At 56.6% G+C, this 22,330-nt stretch overlaps 3 protein-coding genes across 3 annotated transcripts; all 3 read left to right on the top strand.

Annotated features, from left to right (window-relative positions):
* The first annotated feature begins 579 nt into the window (after nt 1-579).
* MINDY4B (MINDY family member 4B) lies at nt 580-9,023 on the top strand. The gene is made up of 12 exons (XM_059479448.1): nt 580-683; nt 936-963; nt 1,957-2,094; nt 2,807-2,926; nt 4,155-4,246; nt 4,487-4,652; nt 5,041-5,106; nt 5,625-5,695; nt 5,852-5,921; nt 6,083-6,403; nt 6,800-6,980; nt 8,362-9,023. The coding sequence occupies exons 1-12, from the start codon at nt 580-582 to the stop codon at nt 8,502-8,504; spliced, it is 1,500 nt and encodes a 499-aa protein (XP_059335431.1). The 3' UTR covers nt 8,505-9,023.
* A 1,343-nt stretch (nt 9,024-10,366) lies between these two features.
* SIAH2 (siah E3 ubiquitin protein ligase 2) lies at nt 10,367-11,885 on the top strand. The gene is made up of 2 exons (XM_059479696.1): nt 10,367-10,729; nt 11,328-11,885. The coding sequence occupies exons 1-2, from the start codon at nt 10,367-10,369 to the stop codon at nt 11,883-11,885; spliced, it is 921 nt and encodes a 306-aa protein (XP_059335679.1).
* A 4,365-nt stretch (nt 11,886-16,250) lies between these two features.
* On the top strand, nt 16,251-21,705 carry ERICH6 (glutamate rich 6). The gene is made up of 9 exons (XM_059479684.1): nt 16,251-16,481; nt 17,251-17,349; nt 17,425-17,582; nt 18,555-18,619; nt 19,394-19,845; nt 19,975-20,060; nt 20,387-20,539; nt 20,810-21,035; nt 21,439-21,705. The coding sequence occupies exons 1-9, from the start codon at nt 16,251-16,253 to the stop codon at nt 21,703-21,705; spliced, it is 1,737 nt and encodes a 578-aa protein (XP_059335667.1).
* The last annotated feature ends 625 nt before the right edge of the window (nt 21,706-22,330 follow it).

Raw genomic sequence — 22,330 nt, 5'->3', positions numbered from 1 at the left:
GTGGGACACAGCCCCGCTCCGGCCCCGCTCCGGCCCCGCTCCAGCCCCGTTCCCGGCCCCGCTCCGGCCCCGTTCCCGGCCCCGTTCCCGACCCCGCTCCAGCCCCGCTCCAGCCCCGTTCCCGGCCCCGCTCCCGGCCCCGCTGTGGGACACAGCTCCGCTCCGGCCCCGCTCCGGCCCCGCTCCGGCCCCGCTCCGGCCCCGTTCCCGGCCCCGTTCCCGGCCCCGCTCCGGCCCCGTTCCCGGCCCCGTTCCCGACCCCGCTCCGGCCCCGCTGTGGGACACAGCCCCGCTCCGGCCCCGCTCCGGCCCCGCTCCGGCCCCGTTCCCGGCCCCGCTCCGGCCCCGCTCCAGCCCCGCTCCAGCCCCGTTCCCGGCCCCGCTCCGGCCCCGCTGTGGGACACAGCTCCGCTCCGGCCCCGTTCCCGGCCCCGCTCCGGCCCCGCGCTCCCCAGCAGCCGCTCCCGCCGCATTAATCATTGATGCTCCGGGCTGTCTCACTCCCCACGGCGGGCGGCAGGGCTCGATGCCCCTCTCGGTGCCCGGAGCAGCGAGGGCAGCGCGGCCCCGCTCCGGACCATGGGTGACCCGGGCGCCGGGCACGCTGCGCCCGCTCCCCTGCAGGAGATCGCCAGCAGAATCTCTGACCTCAGCAAGTGGAGGGAAATCTTTAGTTCCTGTGGGTAAGGCTTTTATTCCGCTTCTTTGACACAGTTTTAATTCCAGGTGGTTATTTAACGCAATTTTTCAAGTTATGTTTTGTTACAAAACTTATGTGACAATGACAAAAGGTCCTTGTGCACCCGGTAATATAAATGCTACAGGTCTTATTCTTCCTTTGTTCTGGGGTTCTCTTCTGGCTGGACTCCGGTTTCCCCACATGCTAGTAATACCTCTGTTGGGTGTTTTCATTTGTACTTTATTTATGCTTTCAGCTTGGAACTCAACAGCACGACTCATCAGGTAACTCCTTTTCCAAAGGTAATATTTTCTGTTTGTCTGGTGAGTTTTGGGCTGTCCTTAGATGGCACACGTCCACACCTGCAGCCCAGGTATCCATGGAGATTCATTTCTCATGCTGCTTCTTTGAGAAACAGACTTCAGATATTTTGAAGTCAAAGGGGCAGACCAGTCCTGCACTTGATTAACCTTTCCATTAAAAACTAATGGTGAGTTTTAGAAAACAAACTAAGATCTCTAAAATGTAAGTATTTGGAAAGCCTGCTGTGCCCTTAGGTTGGGAGACACTGAAGTTATTCCCTGCAATTCAGACAAACACAGCACTATTACCTGCTGCAGTCATCGGCTCGGAGGGATGTGTTGGGAATGTCTGAAAACAGCTGGAATTCAAGGGCACCCCCGTTCCAGAGCAACCCGTGCCCCCAGCCCCCTGCCAGCCCAGGCACTGTGCCCACCTGGGGGCACTGGGGGCACGCTGGCTGGCGCAGCAGCAGCCCCGGTGATGGATGCCCTGCCTGCTCCTCTCCCGGCAGCAAGGACCGAGCAGCGCTGGCCCGGGTGATGCACTGGGGGCACTGCGGGCACTGGGGGCACGCTGGATGGGGGAGCAGCGCTGGCCCGGGTGATGCACTGGGGGCACTGGGGGCACTGGGGGCACTGGGGGCACGCTGGATGGGGGAGCAGCAGCCCCGGTGATGCACTGGGGGCACTGGGGGCCCGCTGGCTGGCGCAGCAGCAGCCCCGGTGATGCACTGGGGGCACTGGGGGCACGCTGGCTGGCGCAGCAGCAGCCCCGGTGATGCACTGGGGGCACTGGGGGCACTGGGGGCACTGGGGGCACGCTGGCTGGCACAGCAGCAGCCCCGGTGATGCACTGGGGGCACTGGGGCACTGGGGGCACTGGGGGCACGCTGGCTGGCGCAGCAGCAGCCCCGGTGGTGCCCGGGGGAGCAGCAGCCCCGGTGATGGATGCCCTGCCTGCTCCTCTCCCCGCAGCCAGGACCGAGCCGCGCTGGCCCCGGAGCGCCCGGAGCCGGGGAGTCCCCGGGGTCACAGCCCCCCTCCACCGTCCCCCGGCCCCTCCGGCTCCCTCAGGGCACGGGCGGCTGCCCCATCTCCCCGGACACGGCCATGGTGAGCTGCCTGCTGAATTAAGCATGAGCTGTAATTGAATCTCCTGAAGGGAAAGAGACTGGGGAGCCTTTCCTGGTGCCCTGACTGCAGGGTTCAGCCTGCTGTCAGCTGAACAGGGTGTGGAATGGGGATGGATTATTTAGGAGACTCTTAACAAATATGGCTGGAATGCAACCTTAAAGCTGATACGCAATAATTCTCAGGAGAGAACCAGTCCAATGACAACAGGCAACATTTGCCGGCACTTGGGGGCTTTCCTGACAAACAGCCTCAGGACAGGAGGCAGGATCATGGAATCTCAGAATTGTTTGGCTTGGAAAGGGCCTTTAACACAAATCAGGGAGGGATTTCAGCTCCCGCTGAGTGCCTGGCCCCAAAAGCACTGCTGCCAGGTGCTGTTGTCCAGCAGCTTGGCAGCACTGCAGGCAATGGCAGGACTGGCCCCTGCGCAATCTTCCCCAAAATGTGCACTGTACCCAAATGTGAAATGTAAATGTACAACCAGGCTTCAGCAGAGAGGCTGAGTGCTGTGTGCAGTGCCTGCACTGAGCTCAAACATCACCTTGCTGTGAAGCGGAGAGGCCTGGCTCTAGGCAGGTGCTGTGCCCGGCTGAGGGCATACACAGCACCTGCACCTGGAGAGCCCCGAGGGGACAGACCCTCACGGCAGGCCGGCAGCTCTGACCCGGCCCCTCTGCCTCCTGCTCCACAGAGGCTGCAGCAGCTGCTCTTCGGGAGCACGGCGCCCCTCTTCAGCTGCGAGTGGGCGGCAGCGCGCTTCAGGTTCCACCCGCCGCGCTCCCACCTGGCCTACGCGCTGCAGGCAGGACAGGTGAGACCCCGCACAGCACCTGCCACGGCTCTGCTGCCACAGACAGCGTGGGAGCCGGCAGCGGGGCAGGGGCCCCGGCAGCACACACACCTGTGTCCTGCACACCTGTACCCTGCAAATCTCTACCCCTGTACCCTGCACACCTGTACCCTGACACCTGTACCCTGCACATCTGTACCCCGCACACCTGTGTTCTGAACACCTGCACCCTGCACACCTGTGCCCTGCGCATCTGTATTCTGCACACCTGTGTCCTGAACACCTGTACCGTGCACATCTGTACCCTGCACACCTGTGCCCCACACACCTGTGTCCTGAACACCTGTACCCTGAACACCTGTACCCTGAACACCTGTACCCTGCACACACCTGTACTCTACACACTTGTACCTTGCACATCTATACCCCACACACCTGTACCCCGCACGCCTGTGCCCCACACACCTGCTCAGGAGAGATGCAGCAGGTTGCAAAAAGCTCATATCTTTTCAGAGAATTAGACTTACCCGATTATTTCTGCTCCACCTAAAAATCCAACAAGTGAAGTCACCTAAACTATAATTTATAATTTTCTGAGATGGAGGTTTTCTTCTTCCTTATTTACCATCACAACGCTGCACCTGCAGCAGAAGGCCAAGATACACACTCGAATTGTAAATCCCCTCACCTTGTCCGGGGGCTGGAACGCTGGCCACAGCCACGGGTGCCACTCCCTGCATTCCAGAGCTCGGTGCTCACGGAGGGAGCACAGCCCGGGTGGGTCAGCACAGCCTGGGTGGGTGTCAGCACGATGGGTGAGCACAGCCCTGAGAGTGAGCACAGCCCGGGTGGGTGTCAGCACGATGGGTGAGCACAGCCCTGAGAGTGAGCACAGCCCGGGTGGGTCAGCACAGCCCTGGAGGGAGCCAGCACGGTGGGGAGCAGACACAGGCACTCCTGTGTGCAGCCTCACATCAGCCCTGGGCTGCCCCAGCGCCTCTGTCCCTTTGCTGCGAGGCCAAAAACAAACCTTGGAGCTTCCCAGCACAGAGGGTCCCTGGAGCTGGGGGCTATTCCGTGGGACAGAGGAGGAAGGGCACCCACCCACAGGATCATGCACATGGCCAGGGCTACCCTGCAGCTTCCTCTCCATAAGGGCCTCTTGTTGTCCCCCCGGCCAGGGACTGCTGGGTGTGACAAGTGCTCCTTCAGACTCCTCAGATGGCAGGGGCTGTTTTTCTGTTCCTAGGGAGGAACAAGAGCCATTCTGGCAGCTGTACAAGCACACATCATCACATTCCTGCTCTTCACAAGAGAGACAGAATGTACTCACCTGGAAAGGTAAGCTGCTGGGCCTCATGGGATGCATGAAAATGATTTCCATGCACTGCTTGGTCAGTGCCAGCTTCTGGGTTGAGGCAAACCGGATCCAGGTTCAGGTGGGGATATACACTGGGAGAGAAGCCTTGGCTGACCCCCTGGCAAGGCTGCTTCCCACCAAACCCTCTGATCTGGGGACAGTGGCACATGCCCCCTCCTCTGCGGTGCCACAGCCGCAGCCCCTGGTTTCCCCTGGCACAGGCTGCGCCGGCTCGGGCACAGGGAGCAGGGCCAGGCACTGGCCACGGCCCTGGCAGAGACCCTGTGGGCAGCAGGAGGAGGTGGCAGAGCCGTCGTGTGCCTCGTCACTGCCCCTGTCACCACGATGCCATGTGAAGGCTGCAGGGCCAGCAGCTTCACAGAGAGAGTGAGTATGGAACCGTCTTCTGCCAACGGGGTTTTCCTTAGCGATACCTTGGCCCACAACACAGAACCTCCTGCACCTGCTCCCCCACCAATGCTGCCCTGCAAACAGGGGTCACCCCAGAGCCAGGTCTTGCTGCAGCCCGTGATACCTCCACCTCCCCTTCACCAAAGCCCACCTTCCTTCTCCTGCAAAAAGGAGAATCCTGTCAACACAGAGCTGCTGCCCTGACTCCCTGCACAGCGCCAGAGCCCACAGCTGGGCAAGGGGCACAGCAAACCTTTGCATTGTTCTTTCACTTGACTAATGGACAACAAGATTCAAAAGCTCAGCTTTTTTGTTATAATTCGTGTCTCCTTTGCACCACCCTCACGGTGTCCATGCCCAGCAGATCTGGCTGTTCGAGTTCTCGGAGAAAGCTGCTGCTCAGGAGTTCATCTCTGATCACATAAACTGTGTAAGTGGGAATAACTGCTTTATCCAAGTTATTTTCTTGCTAAATTACATCTTATTTCCCATTCAAATTGGGCATTTTGGACACAGCAGTGTTAACATCATCAGGACATTCACACAGTTAAGGTACAGTTAGTTCATTTCCAGCCTTTTCTATAGGAAGGGATTCTGCTCCTAAGTAAACCCCTGTGACTTTATCCATTATTCCAGATCTTTCAGCCCACAAACACTGGGTAAACAGGGCAGTATTACATCATTCAAAGATGTGATTCCTTGCAGCCTCAGAAAAAATATGGGAAAAAATGTACAAAACCCGTTTAGCCAATAACTGGAAGTTTCTTCTTTCATTTTTTACCTGAACTTATTAAACAAAATTAGTTACAAAATCTTCCTGGAATAACACCTTACTCGTCTAACTTAACACACTCACCTAGGGCTGTATTGAAGCAGAGGAATTGTTTTAATTAAATATTATTTACAGGCCATAATTTCTCCGCTGTGATGCCTTATTTCTTTTTTCAGTTCAAAGGTGAAGGAAGCCATGGAGTGATCCTATTTTTATACAGTTTACTTTTCTCTAGGACACTTGAAAGGTATATTTTGCTTTTTAAACATTTTCCTGTCGTTTGGTTACATCACCTGAAAGGCCTTTTCCTTTCCTCCCATTTCTGGTGGCCAGGCAGGGAGGTACAGTGTTGCCTCTGGCACAGGCCCAGCGCTGCCCTGATGATCTCTGCTTGGCCACACAGGGTCCAAGAGGATTTGGGTGATGCAGCTCCTCTGTTGAACATCAGTTCTGGAAATATCACCTGTACGGAGGTAGGATCAGCCACATGTATCAAGCGTTCTGGTTTTATTATTCCCACATCTAGCTTAGGAAAAAAAATATCACTTGGTAATTAATCCAAAGAAAAAATAAGCCTAAGTTAATTTAAAAAAAAATTTGCAATTTTAATCATGACTGTGGACTTAAAAAATAGGTGATGATGATGATGATGATGATGATGATGATGGTAACAATAATTTCTAAAATGGCACTGGCAGCCCGGCATTGCCACAAGCTGGGAGCAGGCCACGGCCTGCACGGGCGTTTGCCGGTGTGCCCGGTGCGAGCGGGCCGTTTCCCGCAGGCCGTGCTCAGCCTGCTCCTGACGGGCCGGGCCAGCCCGCGGCAGCTCGGCGGCGGCGGCGGCGGCCGGGAGCCGGAGCCCGGCGCTGGGCACGGCGGAGGCGGCGAGGCTGCGTGCCCGCGGGGCTGCGTGGGCTTCCTGCGCTGGGAGCGGGCGCGGCGGCAGCGGCAGGTGAGCGCAGGGCACAGAGCGGGACCCCCCCGGCACAGCCCAGGTGAGCGCAGGGCACAGAGCGGGACCCCCCCGGCACAGCCCAGGTGAGCGCAGGGCACAGAGCGGGACCCCCTCGGCACAGCCCAGGTGAGCGCAGGGCACAGAGCGGGACCCCCCCGGCACAGCCCAGGTGAGCGCAGGGCACAGAGCGGGACCCGGCACAGCCCAGGTGAGCGCAGGGCACAGAGCGGGACCCGGCACAGCCCAGGTGAGCGCAGGGCACAGAGCGGGACTCCCTCGGCACAGCCAGGTGAGCGCAGGGCACAGAGCGGGACCCGGCACAGCCAGGTGAGCGCAGGGCAGCCCCACGGGCAGTGGGACCCCCAGGCTCCCGACAAGTGTCCTCCTGGCCAGGTGAGCCCCGCGCTGCGGACGCCCCGGCTGCCCGTGTGGCTGTGCAGCCTCTCGGGCAGGCACAGCGTGCTCTTCGGCACCGACAGCCGGCTGCTCTCCGACTGGAAAGCCGAGAGAATTTTCCACCTGTACTTCTACAGTGGGCAGCAGGAGCAGACCCAAACTGCCCGCCTGACGATAGGTACGGACCCAGATTTACCAGGGACTGAGGTGTGGGCAGCACAGATAACTCATTCCTGCATTAAACACTCAATACAAACTTTAAACGCACCAGGAAGCTGGACTGTTTCATGATTAGTTCAACATTTATAATAACATTCTCTCCGGCTGCTGGGGTTTTACCCCAGCCAGCCCTGCCCTCAAGCCCCATGCAGCTGCTCACTCACTCACTCACTTCCCCACCCACAGCATCAGGGAGGGAATTGGAAGGGTAGAAGCTAAAGAACTTGTGGGTCCAAACAGAGACAGGGTAATAAGAGAAGCAAAAGCCACACACACAAGCCAAGGAAAATAAAGAACGAATTTGCTGCCTCCATAGGCAGGCAGGTGTTGCAGGGCCCATCGCACACAGCAGTGACTTGGGAAGACAAACACCATACTCAAAAGGCCTTTCTCTTCCTTGTCCCCTGTTCATATACTGAGCATGATGTCCCAGGGTCTGCAATACCCCTTTGATCATTTTGGGTGCTCTGTCCTGGCTGTGCCTTCTCCCAGCCTGCCATGCACTCCCACCTTCCTCACCAGCGTGGCAGCAGGTGGGAGCAAAAAGGCCTTGGCTGTGGGGGCACTGCCCAGGAGTAACAAAATCACCTCTGTAAAATCAGCCCTGTGTTCAGCACAAAGCCAAAACACAGCTCCATACCAGACCAGGGAAGGCAATGAATTGTATCCCAGACAAAACCTGCCCACCAAGGCAGCGAGGCTGGCACGCAGCGGGGCCACCTGCCTGGCTGACTGCGGCTGAAGTCTGTCCTCCTGCCCAGCACCAGCTGCCACCACGGTCCTCGTGTTCCCCATCGAGTTTCATATCCCCTCAGGAGGGATGAACTGCTTCTGTAGCAATGCTTGGGTTGTGAACCAGGCTTTGTGCTTGGGGTGCAAGGTTCGTGTTTCTCTGCTGCTGTGCATCCCTTACCTTCCTCACTGGGTGCCTCCTTCCTTGCTCTCCTTTCACTGCAGCATTTAAAGCAAAGTCAGAACCTTGAAACTAAAGGGTAAATCTGCAAGGAAGCAGAGTGATTTGAGATAACTGTCATGATACCTGGTGTGGCCACAGATACTATCTGAGCATCTGCCCAGAAACGCAATATGCAAACACATCGTGCAAGGAGCCCAGAGCCGCACCCAGAGCAGCGGAATTTCCCGAGGGGCGCTCGGTGCAGGGGCAGTCCCCAGCCCGGGAGGCCCTGCTCAGCCTCCACCTGCTCCCTGGGGCGGGATGGCAGCATATCTACACCAATACAGCTGCAGAGGCTTCTGCTTTTAGCTGTCACTGAAGCCTTTTTGAGTGGGGTTGGGTTGTTAAGATTTTTTTAGACATTTATTTTTCACTTCCTCTTCAGACACTCATTCGCATCACTGGGAAGAGGCTCAGAGGGAAGGCCCCTGCAGCCCAGGGAGGAGGCGCCCAGCCCTGGAGATGGCAATCAGGACCAAGTGGCCAGGTGCGACCGTCAGCTGGAGCGGGACAGACCCCTTCTTCTGAGGAGGGAGAAGGATGGACCCCTGCTCCTGCCGGGCACTGCCATCTCCACACACTACCAGCTGCACTGGTCACTGCACTCTGGAGCACAAAAAGCTCTCTCCAGTCAAACAGCCTTTGGTGCATTGAAGGGACACCCTGTCCATAAGGCATCACACCCACTGCAAAAGCGTGCACTGCAGGAACAGTGACTTGCAACCCTGTGCCACTGCATGCCTTTTCCAGGTGGTAGGATGCAGGTTCTCCTGCTCCCCACGACAGCTGGCAGGAAAAGGAAAGAGTCAAGCGCTGGCAAAGACGCCATGGCAGCGGTGGAGTCTCCATCCCTGGAGGGACTCAAAAGCTGTGCAGGTGTGTGATTTGGGAACATGTTTAGTGGTGGCCTTGGCAGTGCTGGGGTAGTGGTTGAACTTACTGGGTCTTAGAGGGCTTTTTCAACCCAAACTGCTCTGGGGTTCTGTGATTCAGTGATTTTACTGCCTTTGCCAAATCCTGGCACCCTACGTTCACCTGACAAGCATGGGCAGGGCATATTGCTTCTAGCTGACAGAAACCACTGTCCACTTCCTTTTTCATTGTCATCACTCCAGAACGACCTGTAAGTCACACCCTTACTGTGTTGCTAACAACAATTGAGAACAATAAACCGTCTGCAAGTGATCCAGAAACTTGGTTCCCATTTATTGAATTTTACAAAAAACAAAAAGAAGCCGCGGCACCCGGCCCGAGATTATCCTGGGCCAGGATGAGGAGATGCTGGTTACAGCACACGCGGGGTCTGAGACCGCGCTGCGGGCCCCGGGCACCCGCAGCTCCCGCCGCACCGGGACAGGGGCCAGGGCCGCGGGGCACGCACGGGCCCGGCGAGGGGCACGGGCCCGCCGGCACGGCACGGGCCCGCTGAGGGCGGGCAGTTCCGCTATGGGGCACGCTCCCGGTGAGGGCTGGCAGGGCACGGTGCCGGTAGAGAGACACGGTGCCGCTGAGGGGCTGACAGGACACGGTGCCGCTGAGGAGACACGGTGCCGGTATAGGGACACGGTGCCGCTGAGGAGACACGGTGCCGGTAAAGGGACACGGTGCCGGTAAAGGGACACGGTGCCGCTGAGGGGCTGACAGGACACAGTGCCGGTACAGGGACACGGTCCCGCTGAGGAGACACGGTGCTGGTACAGGGACACGGTGCCGGTAAAGGGACACGGTCCCGCTGAGGAGACACGGTGCCGTTAAAGAGACACGATGCCGGTACAGGGACACGGTGCCGGTAAAGAGACACGGTGCCGGTACAGGGACACGGTGCCGGTATAGGGACACGGTGCCGCTGAGGGGACACAGTGCCGTTAAAGAGACACGATGCCGGTACAGGGACACGGTGCCGGTAAAGAGACACGATGCCGGTACAGGGACACGGTGCCGGTAAAGGGACACAGTGCCGGTATAGGGACACGGTGCGGGTAAAGGGACACGGTGCCGCTGAGGGGCTGACAGGACACGGTGCCGGTAAAGGGACACGGTGCCGGTAAAGGGACACGGTCCCGCTGAGGGGACACAGTGCCGTTAAAGAGACACGATGCCGGTACAGGGACACGGTGCCGGTAAAGGGACACGGTCCCGCTGAGGGGACGCTCCCGCGCAGCGCCGGCAGTCCGGGGCGGGCCCGCGCGGGGCACGCCGGGAGCGGGGCGGGGGCCGCGCGCAGCCGCCGCTCGCCCAGCGCCGCCCCGTCCATCATCATCATCATCATCATCCTCCTCCTCCTCCTCCTCCTCCTCCTCCTCCTCCTCCTCCTCCTCCTCCTCCTCCTGAGCCGCCGCCTCCGCCCCGTCCCCAGCGCGGCCCGATGGTGGCGGCGGTGGCGAGGCGCGATGAGCCGCCCGTCCTCCGCCGGCCCCGGCCCTAGCAAGCCTTGCGGAAAGCAGCAGCAGCACGCCCCGTCCCCTGCCGCCGTCCTGCCGGGGACCGGCGGGGCTTCTCCGCCGCCTCCCCCTCCTCCTCCTCTTCCTCCCCCCCAGCAGCAGCAGCAGCAGGAGCTGACCTCGCTCTTCGAGTGCCCCATCTGCTTCGACTATGTCCTGCCGCCCATCCTGCAGTGCCAGGCCGGGCACCTGGTGTGCAAGCAATGCCGGCAGCAGCTGAGCCTCTGTCCCACCTGCCGGGGCTCCCTCACCCCCAACATCAGGAACCTGGCCATGGAGAAGGTGGCCTCGGCTGTCCTCTTCCCTTGCAAGGTAAGGATGAGCGGCTGGGTAGGGGGACGGGCCCGGACCACCCCCGATCCCTGCACCCCTGCCGAAAACCCTCAAGCATCACCCCGATCCCTGCACCCCTGCCGAAAACCCTCAAGCATCACCCCGATCCCTGCACCCCTGCCGAAAACCCCCAGGCATCACCCCCACATCCATATCCCCAGACCACCCCCCACATCCCCCTGCAGAGGACACTCACCCACCACCCCAGTTGTTGAAACTAGAATCCTCTGTTCTTTTTAAAGAAAATGAATATCCAAGCCAGGACCTCTCCAGGTGATCTGGACGGATCAGGTCTAACTGCAGCAGCAGATCTAAATACAACTCAGCCATACAGCCCATTTTATCTAAGTGCTTGCGTTAGGAAAAAACAACCACAAAAGACAAGAAGAATCCATTTTAAGTGGAAACAAAAACTAAGTAAAGCTCAGCTTGAATCCAGGGCCCCGTACAAGTAATGTAATATTTGCAATGAGCACAGGAGCTCTGGTTGATCACCTGTGTTTGCAGCTGACGGGTGGGAGCAGCGCATACCAGTGCCGGTGCCTTTCCTGACGGCTTGTGTTTGGTCTCTTTCCAGTATGCCACAACAGGCTGCTCCCTGACCCTCCACCACACAGAAAAGCCAAAACATGAAGCCATCTGTGAGTACCGTCCCTACTCCTGCCCGTGCCCCGGTACCTCCTGTGACTGGGAGGGATCCTTGGAAGCCGTCATGTCCCACCTCATGCATGCCCACAAAAGCATTACCACCCTTCAGGGAGAAGACATCATTTTCCTTGCCACAGACATTAACCTGCCGGGGGCAGTGGACTGGGTGATGATGCAGTCGTGCTTTGGTCACCACTTCATGCTGGTGCTGAAGAAACAGGAGAAGTGCGAAGGTCACCAGCAGTTTTTTGCCACCGTGCTGCTCATTGGCACCCGCAAGCAGGCAGAGAACTTCCAGTACAGACTGGAGCTGCACGGCAGCTGCCACCGGCTGACCTGGGAGGCGTCTCCCTGCTCCATCCACGACGGCGTGCTCGTGGCCATCCGCAACAGCAACTGCCTCGTTTTTGATACGGCCACTGCACACCTCTTTGCTGACAACGGAAACCTCGGCATCAACGTGACCATTTCTATGTGTTGCCCGTGATGCATTGCTGGCAGACTCGAGCTGGCTGGAGGTAGTGCTTCACTGGGGTTTGGTTTTGGTTCCTGTTTTTTACGCTGTTCAGCTGTGTCATCTTGTATGCTAAGGTTTCTGACTAGCCAACGGTTGCAGCTTTGGGCAGAAGAGGAACAAGAGTGTGCTGTAAGTAATGTGAGCAGGACAAGGTCTTTTAAAATTCTTGGGTGCCTTAGGAAGATTACACACACAGTTACTTTTTATAATTTAATTATATTTTATGTGAAGAGTGCTTCCATTGGATATATGGCTTAAGAGGCTCCTGTTTGGAGCACACCTATAAGCCTTTTCATTAGCAGTACAGACTCCCTGTGATGCTGCTGAGCTTTAAGAAAAGGCTTTAGTATCACAAGAGGGTTTGGTTTGGAAGAGACTATCATCTGTTCCAATCCCCCTGTCATGGGCAGGGACACCTTCCACTGTCCCAGGCTGCTCCCAGCCCTGTCCAGCCTGGCCTTGGGCACTGCCTGGGATTCAGGGGCAGCCCCAGCTGCTCTGGGCACCTGTGCCAGGGCCTGCCCACCCTCCCAGGGAACAATTCCTTCCCAATATCCCATCTCGCCCTATCCGCTGGCAGTGGGAAGCCAGTCCCCCTTGTCCTGTCACTCCAGGCCCTTGTCCAAAGTCCCTCTCCAGCTCTCTTGTAGCACCTTTAGGCACTGGAAGGAGCTCTAAGTTCTCATGATTTACCCTTAGTGAAGCCACGTTGGCTATCACCAATCACCTCCTTGTTTTCCGTGTGCCTTAGCATAGCTTCCAGGAGGATATGCTCCAATCTCTTTCCAGGCACTGAGGTGAGACCTGACCACCTGTAGCTCTGGATCTTCCTTTTTCCTCTTTCTAACAAAAGAGGGTTATGTTTCCCCTTTCGAAGTCAGTGGGAACTCCTCTGGACTGCCTCAACTTCTCAAACACGATTGATGATAGTGGCCAAGCCACTTCCTCCACCAGTCCCTCTGAACCTGCAGGTGCATCTCATTAGGTCCCATGGACTTGTGCACCTTCAGGTCCCTTCGACCTCCTCGACCCCACTCCTCCCCTGCTGCGGGCAGTTCTTTGTTCTCCCACTCTCTGCCTTTGCCTCCTGCAACTTGGGCAGAGTGGCTGGAGCAGCTTGCCACGAAGGCTGAGTCAGAAACATGGCTGAGTACCTCAGCCCTCTCCACATCCCAGGGAACTGGGGCTCCCATTTTCTTCCTTAGAGGGTCCACGTTCTCCCAAGTCTTCCTTTTATCACCGGTGTACCTATAGAGGTTGCTTTGCTTGTTGCCCTTGATGCCCCTGGCCAGATTTAATTCTTTCAGGCTTTAGCATTCCTAACCTGATCCCTGGCTGCTCACAATCCTCCCTGGCTGCCTGTCCTTTCCTGATAGGTGAGAAAGGAAAGAAATCCAAGGAACCTCTCACAGGAGAAGCCGTGGGGGGAACAGTAGGTACTTCAGCAATGTTTCTCCATTCCCTGCTACCTTACGGAAGGGAAGGGCACTGGGTCAGCTGTGGTGGTGGCTTCAACAGGAAAAAGGAGAGAAGGAGCTGGGGTATGGCATGGTACATTTCACATGGAATTGCTGGCTGCTGTCTGCTTTAGGGGGATCAGGCCAGGTACAGGTGCAAGCAGGAGGCACAAGTCCCACAGACTGCAGATGGATGGAGCCAGAGACACAGGGTTGTCCACGTGCAGCTGCCCTGGGACACATTCTACTATTGATTATTGTAAAAGATTCATAATATAGCAAGAGCTTTATGGCCAGTGTCTTGTCATTTGGTATTTAAGTTTTGTTGCCATATTTCTTTTATTTTGCAATAAATATTTTGCAAAACCTGCGCTGAGGAGCTGTGCTAACCCACGAGTGCGCGGCAGCTGCTCCGCGGTTACGCCGCGGGCTCGGCTGGGCTGGATCAGCTGGCATCCCCTGGCATGGGCTGGCTCTCCTGGAGGGGTCCTTGCCCCTGTCACCGTGCTGGCACCACAGCTGACTCTGCCTGCAGCTCCCAGCTCTGCCACGGGGTCGTTGTGCTTGAACCACTGACAGCAAACTGCAGCTCCCGTAGGCTGTGCCAGACCTCGTCCCCGTGTGTGCCCTTTGGAGCAGGCAGTGAGCCACGGGGTGACGCTGCCAGGGGAAGCCTCACAGGAGTGGAAAATAGCAGGGAAAGGGACGGGTGAGACTCGGTGTCAATAAATACAATACAAACGAGGAAAAACAGTCCTGACTGTTCCTCCTGGGAGAGCTCTATGTCCAAGCCCATAGCAGCCATCACCAGCCCTCAGAAAAGTGCACAAGGACAAGTTTAGCCTCAGTGAAGGGAAGCTCAGTCTGGCTGCAAGAACTTGCAAGTAGCCATGGAAAAAACCTCCCAAGGATTTACTCTCTAGGCACTGAACACCAACAATTTAAGATTCTACACCTGGTCTCACACTGTGCTCTGGCAGAACTCTGGCCTGGTGAACTAATTGCCTCCTGCATAAGCAGGATCAAAGTCATGCCATGGTTCCAACACCTGTTACCACCTGTGCTTTCATCAGGATTCATCAAGCAAGAATTCCTAAGGATTTGATTAACTTTTCTGTAATTCAGCAAAACTTGTAGCGGAAGGTAGTTTTCTTACTGACAGCTGGGACATAAGAGGATTTTTGCATAAAGCAGAATTCCGGAGTGTGTCTTTGAATACAGCAGCATTAATTACTCCAGTGTTACCTATAATCCACATTAGATAAGTTAACACATGTTATCATTAGGTCTGTCCAGACCACTCAGTTCTGAAGAAGTGGCAAACTACTGTTAGATTTCACTTCAAAAAAAACCCACACAAAATAAACCCATCACCTTGTGTCTTTTCTGACTGAAATTGAGTTTAGGATAAGGAATACCTCAGCTGGCACTGCCAAGAAGGGAGGTGTTTCCAGTTCAGGTCACTGAGCAGACAAGTGACATTCATTTCAGGATTCCCTCAGGTTTCAGGTTTTCTTCCCAAGGCAGCTGATACGACTTGCCAAGTAAAAGTTCCTCAAGACATTGAGGTTATTGAGGCCTGCCTGGTTCTCTGAACAGAGCTGACCCTCTCCCTCAGACTTGAAAGGGAGGGTGAAGCACATCCAGACAGAGCTCGCAGCAGACAGACCTGCGTGCCGGGCAGAGCCCCAGCCAGGTGCCCTGCAGCCCCTTGGCTGCTCTCCAGCCCACCAGAAGCACCTGCTGTGGATCTAGAGTTCTCCCTAGAAACTATTTCCACTTCAGACAGAAATTAAAATGTGCCTGTCCAGGGACTAATGAGTTTAGAGCGAGCACAGCTCACCTCGAGGGCCTGCCCCGGCCGTGCTGCCGGCCCTCTGCTGTCGGGACCATGGAAGTGATGTCGCAGTGCTATGGGGAGTTCTCGACACCAGGTGAGCCACCGAGACACTGGCTGCACCTCAACATGCTCTTTCTGTCTGAAAAGTACGTGAAACTGACTTCTCCGTTGTGGAACTCACGTGCTAGTAAGACATTGCGAATTCTTACCGACAGCACAGGTAAGGTAGCGCACACCTGCTCTCCCGAGGGGAATCCAAACCTGGCTGGGTTTGTGCAAGACGGTTTTCTCTCTTTTATTCTCCGAGCTGTATGTGCAGATTCCTTGGAGAGGTTCGACAGCGCCAAGTCCTACGGGAGAGATCGGGAAGATGTGTGACAAGCGTGTGACACAGGTGTAAGGAATCCACTCGGGAAGGTGTTCCAGGTGCAGACAGGCCGTGTCCGAACAGGCAGTCACGCCGGGTTTGGTATCGCGTGTCACCCCCAGTCCGGCTCCCAGCTGCGCCGGGACGGCGGGACCAGGACCGAGCGCGGCGGCTCGGGCCCCGCCAGCACCAAGGGCCCCGACAGCACCACGGGCCCCGCCAGAACCAAGAGCCCCGCCAGCACCACGGGCCCCGCCAGCACCACGGGCCCCGACAGCACCAAGGGCCCCGACAGCACCACGGGCCCCGCCAGCGCCACGGGCCCCGCCAGCACCACGGGCCCCCGCAGCCCCGCGCAGCCCGGGCGCCTCCGGCTGCCCCCTGAGAGCCGCCCCGGCTCCGCTCCCGGCCGTGGCCCCCGGGCGGTGCGGCCGGCACCGCGCCCGCAGCCCCGCCGAGGCGGGCACGGGGAACGGAGCAGCCGCAGCTGCCGCCCGGAGGAGCAGCGCCGCGGGGCAGCGGCGGCCCGGCCAGAGGCGGGCACCGGGCGGAGCGCCGGGGCCGAGGCCGGGCTGGGGCGGGGCCGGTACCGGGCGGAGCCGCCCCGCGCGGTCCCGGCGTGCCCCGCGCCCCTGGCGTCGCCCTGGAGACGGCGGCGCAGCGGGCCGGGCATGGACGGGCCGGGCCGGGCCGCGGAGCCCAGCGGAGGGGCGGACGGTGCGGCGGGCGGGCCCCGCTGGCCCCCGGCCCCCGAGGAGGGCGCAGAGCCCCTGGCAGAGCCGCAGTGCGGGACACCCCCCGGGACACCCCCGGCCGGCCCGCAGCCGACCCCCCCCCCCACGGTCCTGCCCACCCTCCTGGCCTACAGACCCGAGTCCTCAGAGTCAAACGTACACCACGAGGTCAGTTGGAGTGGGCGCTCCCCGCTGCTTCGTACACACGGTTCCACGTGGAAAACAGGGAACCGACGCCCTTTGCCGAGCCCGCAAAGGAGCCTCTTCATGACAGCTTTTTCTTCTGCGAGGCTGTTGAAACAGCCTGGGCAGCAAGAGGCTATGCACCCACCCCCCCTGCATCCTCTGTTGAGAATTTCCCAGCAGAATATTTTGTCTAAATCAGACAAAAAATGTATATAAATAGATACAGCCACCTAATACAAGCAGGGCACAGAGTTCCCCGTAGCAGAGCAAAGTTACCAAAGAGTTAACTCAAAGCATGAGGTGGGGAGCAATTTTGTTTCAGGACATCAGTACTCATCCTCAAAGCACAACCTGCTGTCAGCCTGGTTTGCATCTGGTCAGATGTGACCAGCTCTGTATCACCAAGTCTGCTGGTGCTTCCTCAGAAACTCCCACAACTGGAGTTTTTCTCTCTGTAATGCACTCAAATCCTCAGCTCCAGTGTTCTGTGCTCTCAGCTTCCCTGGGAAGGAGCAGAACTCACAAATACCAATCATTCCCTTTGTTTGGGGGCATTTATTGATTTATTTATAACACATCTGCTATTCTCTTTGGTGGTTTTCTGAACCTAATGTTTTGAGTCATTCCAAGATATCCCAGATGTGGATCTGTTGTGAGTGCCCTTAGGTGCTTTGTCACATGTGTTGCATTTTCACCGTGCTAACCGGTGATCTGGGGGCTGGTGCCCCTCATCCTTTCACCATCGCTGCAGGCAGAGGAGGATGCTGAGCCAACCTGCGAGTACTGTGGCAACCTGCTGAGGCCGTTCCCCTTCTCCCAGGATGTGCCTCTCTCCGAAGACCAGGAGGACGTAAGCTGGCAGGGAGGATGAGCAGGGGTTTGCTGTGGAACAGCCACGCTCACGGCTCTGCTCTCTCACCTCTAGAAATTCTGCTGCAAGCGCAGCCGGGAGCTCTATGAGTTCATCATGAAGGAGAAGAAGAGGCTCGAGGATGCCAGCAGCCTTCCCAGAGCTGTCAGCACCCAGGAATCCCTCAGCGCTGAAGCCAACCTGCTGCTGTCAAAGGAGCAAGACAGCCAGAGGTACTAGGAGGACTGGGGATCAGGTCTGTGTAATGAACAACAGGGAGTTTGAGGGGAAAAAGAGCGTTAAGAAACCACAGGGAGAGGAATGAAAGAAGAAAAACCTTTGCTTTAGGCACCAGTCCTGATTCTCTCTGGTCCCTCCTGGCTCCTCTATTGCCAGGCTGCACAAGGAGGTGGCAAGGCATGTGCTGAGTGAAATGTTAATTCCAATCCTGACAGACGAACTATCTAGAGACAGGTAGAGCCAAAAAACCCCACAGCTGTGGGAAGGGACAGTATTTGGGTGTAGCTTCTACCTCTGGCACTGAAATAAAGCTGGTGTTTGTATTTCTGTTTTGATCTATAAACTGTGTTTGGATTACAGTTTCCAGAGGCATACACAAGAACTCTGCAAGTTCTCAGGCTGTTTAGCAGGAGACCCAAAGCTTGTGCAAGAGTTTAAGCCTCCAGGGAAAGTCTAAGCCACAGGTGTACTGGTTTAGTTTTCCTTTTCCTTTAGGGAAAAGGAAAACTAAACTAGTACACCTGGAAGTAAACTGTTGGTCTCCTCGAAAATCCTTCACAGTCTGAGGGTGCAAGTGCCTCCTACTATGTACAGAGCACACACCAAGCCACTGTCAGATTCACAGGAAGCTACACAATAGTGAAAATATTCTTGGAGATGAGCTGTTTTCTTGATCTTGTGGCATTTGTCCTTCTCTTTCACATGAAATACTGATCCAAACCCCATTACAATATTCAGCTCTCCTTCCTTCACTGCAGTGGCAGTCTGTTCACTGGAATCTGTGTGGGCACAATTCCTTTCTGTTGAGGTATGAGTATTTTGGTGACATTCTGCTGCTTATTACTTGGAATTGTGAGCAGGGAGAAAAACAGATTCAGAAATTGTGTTCCTAAAGCAGGGGTATCCACTACTTGCAGCTTTCTAAACATGATACATGAGGTGTCAACAACACTTCTATTTTCCAGGCAGCAGAAGAGACACCTGGCTAGAGAGTTGGCTGACCAGTCTTTAAGGCTGAGTGCCACTAAAGGTGAGCTGGTATTTCCTTATGGATTTGTCTATTTATCTCAACAGTGCATTCAGTGGAATTGCTGGTTTCCAACTGGGGTATTTTATACAGCGACATGTTCATTCATTGTCAGACATGCAATCTCAGTAAATTAGATACAAATCATCCCTCATACATGAGCACAAGAGGAGGCACATCTTTGCACAGAGTTTGTCATGATTTTCAGTATGTATCTGTGATGTTTCCAGCTGAGATGCACAGAACCTGACCTGAGAGGCTAAGCTGGCAAAGCCAATCCCTTAGGAAACAGGAACTGCCAAAATGAGTCTTGCCCATATTTTGCCTGATCAGGTGGTTATTCCACCAATTCCTAGCCCAAGCTGTAGATGACTGAGCAGCCTTTGGATAGAGGAGTTTTGACAGGTGAACCAGATTTTCAATATGGGCATGTTTTCAGAGAGGATGGCAGGGCAGTGAGGCTTCTGCAGCACTGGGATCTCAAATGGTCAGTTCCAGTGTGTGGAGCCAAATGTTATCCCAAAAAGTTGCTCTTTACACAAATATGTGTATATATGTAACTGAAAAAAATGCTATCTTTTATCATAATCCTGTGCTCTGAAATAGCTGAGCACTTTGGACTGCTCTTGTTAGAAAATAGCCCGAGACAGACTGTGAGGAGGGAGTGTTTCAGCCAGGAACTCCCACTCCCCCAGTTACAGCAGCGATGTCGGGCAGCCCCGCGGTGGGCGCTGCCGACCCTCTCTGCTGCACAGAGGCCCTCCCTATGCCCTGCAGGGTTACGGCAAGCTGGATCCGCTTCCTACAAGCCTTCCCAGGAACGCACGTCTCCCAAAGGCGGGACACCAGCGCCTCCTGCAAGCGCAGCCAAGCACGAGCCCTGGGCCAAGGAGAAGCACAAGCTCGAACTCGAGCCCTGGCCCGACGAGAAGCCTGAACTAGAATCCCAGCCCAAGGAGGAGCCTGAACTGGAATCCCAGCCTAAGGAGAAACCTGAACTGGAACCCCGGCCCGAGGAGGAGCTTGAGGAAGAGCCCCAGCCCGAGGAGGAGTCTGAGCTGGAGCTTTGGCCTGAGGAGGAGCCCGAGCTGGAGAACGAGCCCGAGCTGGAGAACGAGCCCAAGACCCAGCCCGAAGAGGAGCCTGAGTCCAAGAAAGAGCCCAAGCACGACAAGAAGCCCGTGTCCCGCAGCGTCCTCTGCTACGAATTCAGTCTTCTGGGGAAGAAGGCAGGTACCTGCGGCCGACAGCGACGGGAGTACCTTGGACATGTCAGCGCTGGCAGAGCCTGGCAGTGCCCATTTTCACAGGGCAGCTGTGCCAGACTGCTCTCATCCGTTTTATCCTTCCAATCTTAGGTGGGGAAGGGTAAACTGGTACAGAAGTACTACAAAAATGGAAAGAAATTCCTTACCATGCTCCCAGACGGAACATCGCAGTTATTGTATCCTTTACAGGGTTCACTTGCCTGCCTTAGTCCAGGGCTGTTGCTAATTTAAGTGTGTCCCAGTCCGCTTTATTACAACCCAGCTCATCGATCCCACTTGCTCTGAGGAGCAGTGAAACTTGACACAGCTCCCGGGCTGAGGTTTCAAAGAACAGCCAGCTCCAATGAGCACTAGCTTCCAAGACCCAGCCCACACTTTTAACACCGTGCTCTGGGTAATATATCAGTTTTTACACTCCAAAGTAGTACCCAGAAGTATTTAGTGTGTAATAACAGATCAACCAAGCAAAGCAGGGGGTTACAAACACCTTACCTAGCAGCAGCTATCCATCTGGAAACCTGGCCATCATCATTGCACAAGCCACCGACCAGCTGATGTGCATAGTACAGGAAGATGAGCCAAGGACAGCCAAAATCCGAGCACTGTTTCAGTCTGATGGCAGGAGCACATGCTATTACCCTTCCGGAGATGAGTGGTGCGTTCAGCAGCTTTGCTGTCTCCTCTGTGTATTGACATCCCAAAGGCCATAAAGGCTATTTTTAACAGTATCCAAAAATAGACAAATTGAGCAGCTCATAGGCCCTGCTTCAGGTGCCCCCAGAGCAGCAAGGCCACCCAGCTGTGCCTTGAGGGGTGGGGAACAGACCCTGCCCCTGCTGTGCCTCTGTCCCATCCCTCAGAGGAATAAGAGACCTTCTGCCACAAGAGCTTACAGGGTTCAGAGCTTCCATTTCCCTTTCTTTAGGATAAATATGAGTATGCAGGGTGGGCAGTATTTGGACCAAGCAGGCAACAGGGTAAGAAGGTGGATGTGGCCAAACTTGTTACCAGAGCCCCAGGTCCCACTGAGCCCCATTTTCATCTCACTGAACCACTACGTGGGGGTCAGGATCCTGGCCCAGGACAAGATCTTCGTCTCCTTCCTTGCCATGGGGCGACAAGCAAAACTCAACATGGGAACCAAAGTGCAGGTAATTGTTCCTGTGCTGAGCCACTCCCCCCAGCGGGAGCGGGGCAGCCAGGGAAGCTCCCCTCCCTCTGTGCTTATCCTGTGGCGGATGCTCCCTATGTTGTCCCATGCTCCGTCCCCAAAAAGAAAGCTGTGGAGATGCACATATTCCTGCCACTCCTATGGAGATGGGACACTTGCCAGCCTCAGCTCTCTGCAAGGGGCCACAGTGTGGGACTCCACTCCCAGGCAGATGCCTGGCAACATCCCCAAGGTCACCCTGGCTCTGTGATCCATGTGGGCAGGGTGCACAGCAGCTCCTTTCCTCCGCAGGCTCCTGTCCCACGGACAGGTTTGTCTGCTGGAGACGGAAGCCCCGTGCCCAGCTCGGGTGGCTCTGCTGACACGTGTGCTCTGTTCTGCAGGTCAGCACTGACAGCCAGCTGCCTCCTCCAGCCCGGCTGGGTGAGGATGAGCTGCTGCTGCTCGCCTTCCGCGTGAAGATCCTGCAGCTCTTCGACAGGATGCGGGGCTGCCTCACCTTCCCCTCCAGTGAGCAGTGGAACAAAATGCAGCCTCCCATGTACCTCATCAGCCAGGCTGTGAAGATCCTGGAGCTCTGCGTGACTGCTGACATAAGTGATGAGCTGGCCAACTCCATCAAGGCGATAGTAAATGCCCAGCAGTTCTGACCAGTGTGTGTGTGGTGTAAGGTGTCCCTGACACTGTGGCACCTGCATGTGCTCAGCAAGGTTTCTCCTCCAGCCCTGCCTGCCCTGGTGCAGAGCAAAGGGCAGTCCAGGGCTGATCCACAAAGCCCCAAATGGGTCTTGCTCAGGGCAGGCGGTACCAGCCCACACTGACAGCACCTTGGTCATGGAGGCACGGGAGGGCTTTGCTCAGGCAACCCCGTGCTCCACAGCAGTGCACTGCTCCTGAGCAGGCTCCCTTCTGTCTGCAGCCCCAGCTGAGCACTCACCTCAGCCCTCGGGAAGGCACAAGGCACAAAGGCACAGCTACAGGGGTACTGCTCTGCCGCTCCTGACAAGAAGGTGGCATCAGCAGGAAGCCCCAGGTGTTCCTGGTGCCCACGCCCACGGCAGCTCAGCCAGCTGCAGGTACAAGGCAAGGTGGTTCCCTGCGCAGAGAGCGACAAATGCCCTCAGAGTGCCCAAAGCAATCACCTATGCTTGGCCCAGGGAGCACCAGCTGCAGCCTGGGACGGGCTCTGGTTCAAGCACTGCAAACACAGAGCTGTCAGTGGGTGTTTAGAGGCTCATGGTGCCGCAGTCAGCCTCTCAGAGCTGCCTTTGAAAC

The sequence above is a fragment of the Ammospiza nelsoni genome, chromosome 10 (assembly GCF_027579445.1).
Source record: "Ammospiza nelsoni isolate bAmmNel1 chromosome 10, bAmmNel1.pri, whole genome shotgun sequence".
In the NCBI taxonomy this organism is placed as follows: domain Eukaryota; kingdom Metazoa; phylum Chordata; class Aves; order Passeriformes; family Passerellidae; genus Ammospiza; species Ammospiza nelsoni.
The sequence above is the reverse complement of the archived record's forward strand: the minus strand, read 5'-3'. Positions and strand labels throughout refer to the sequence as shown.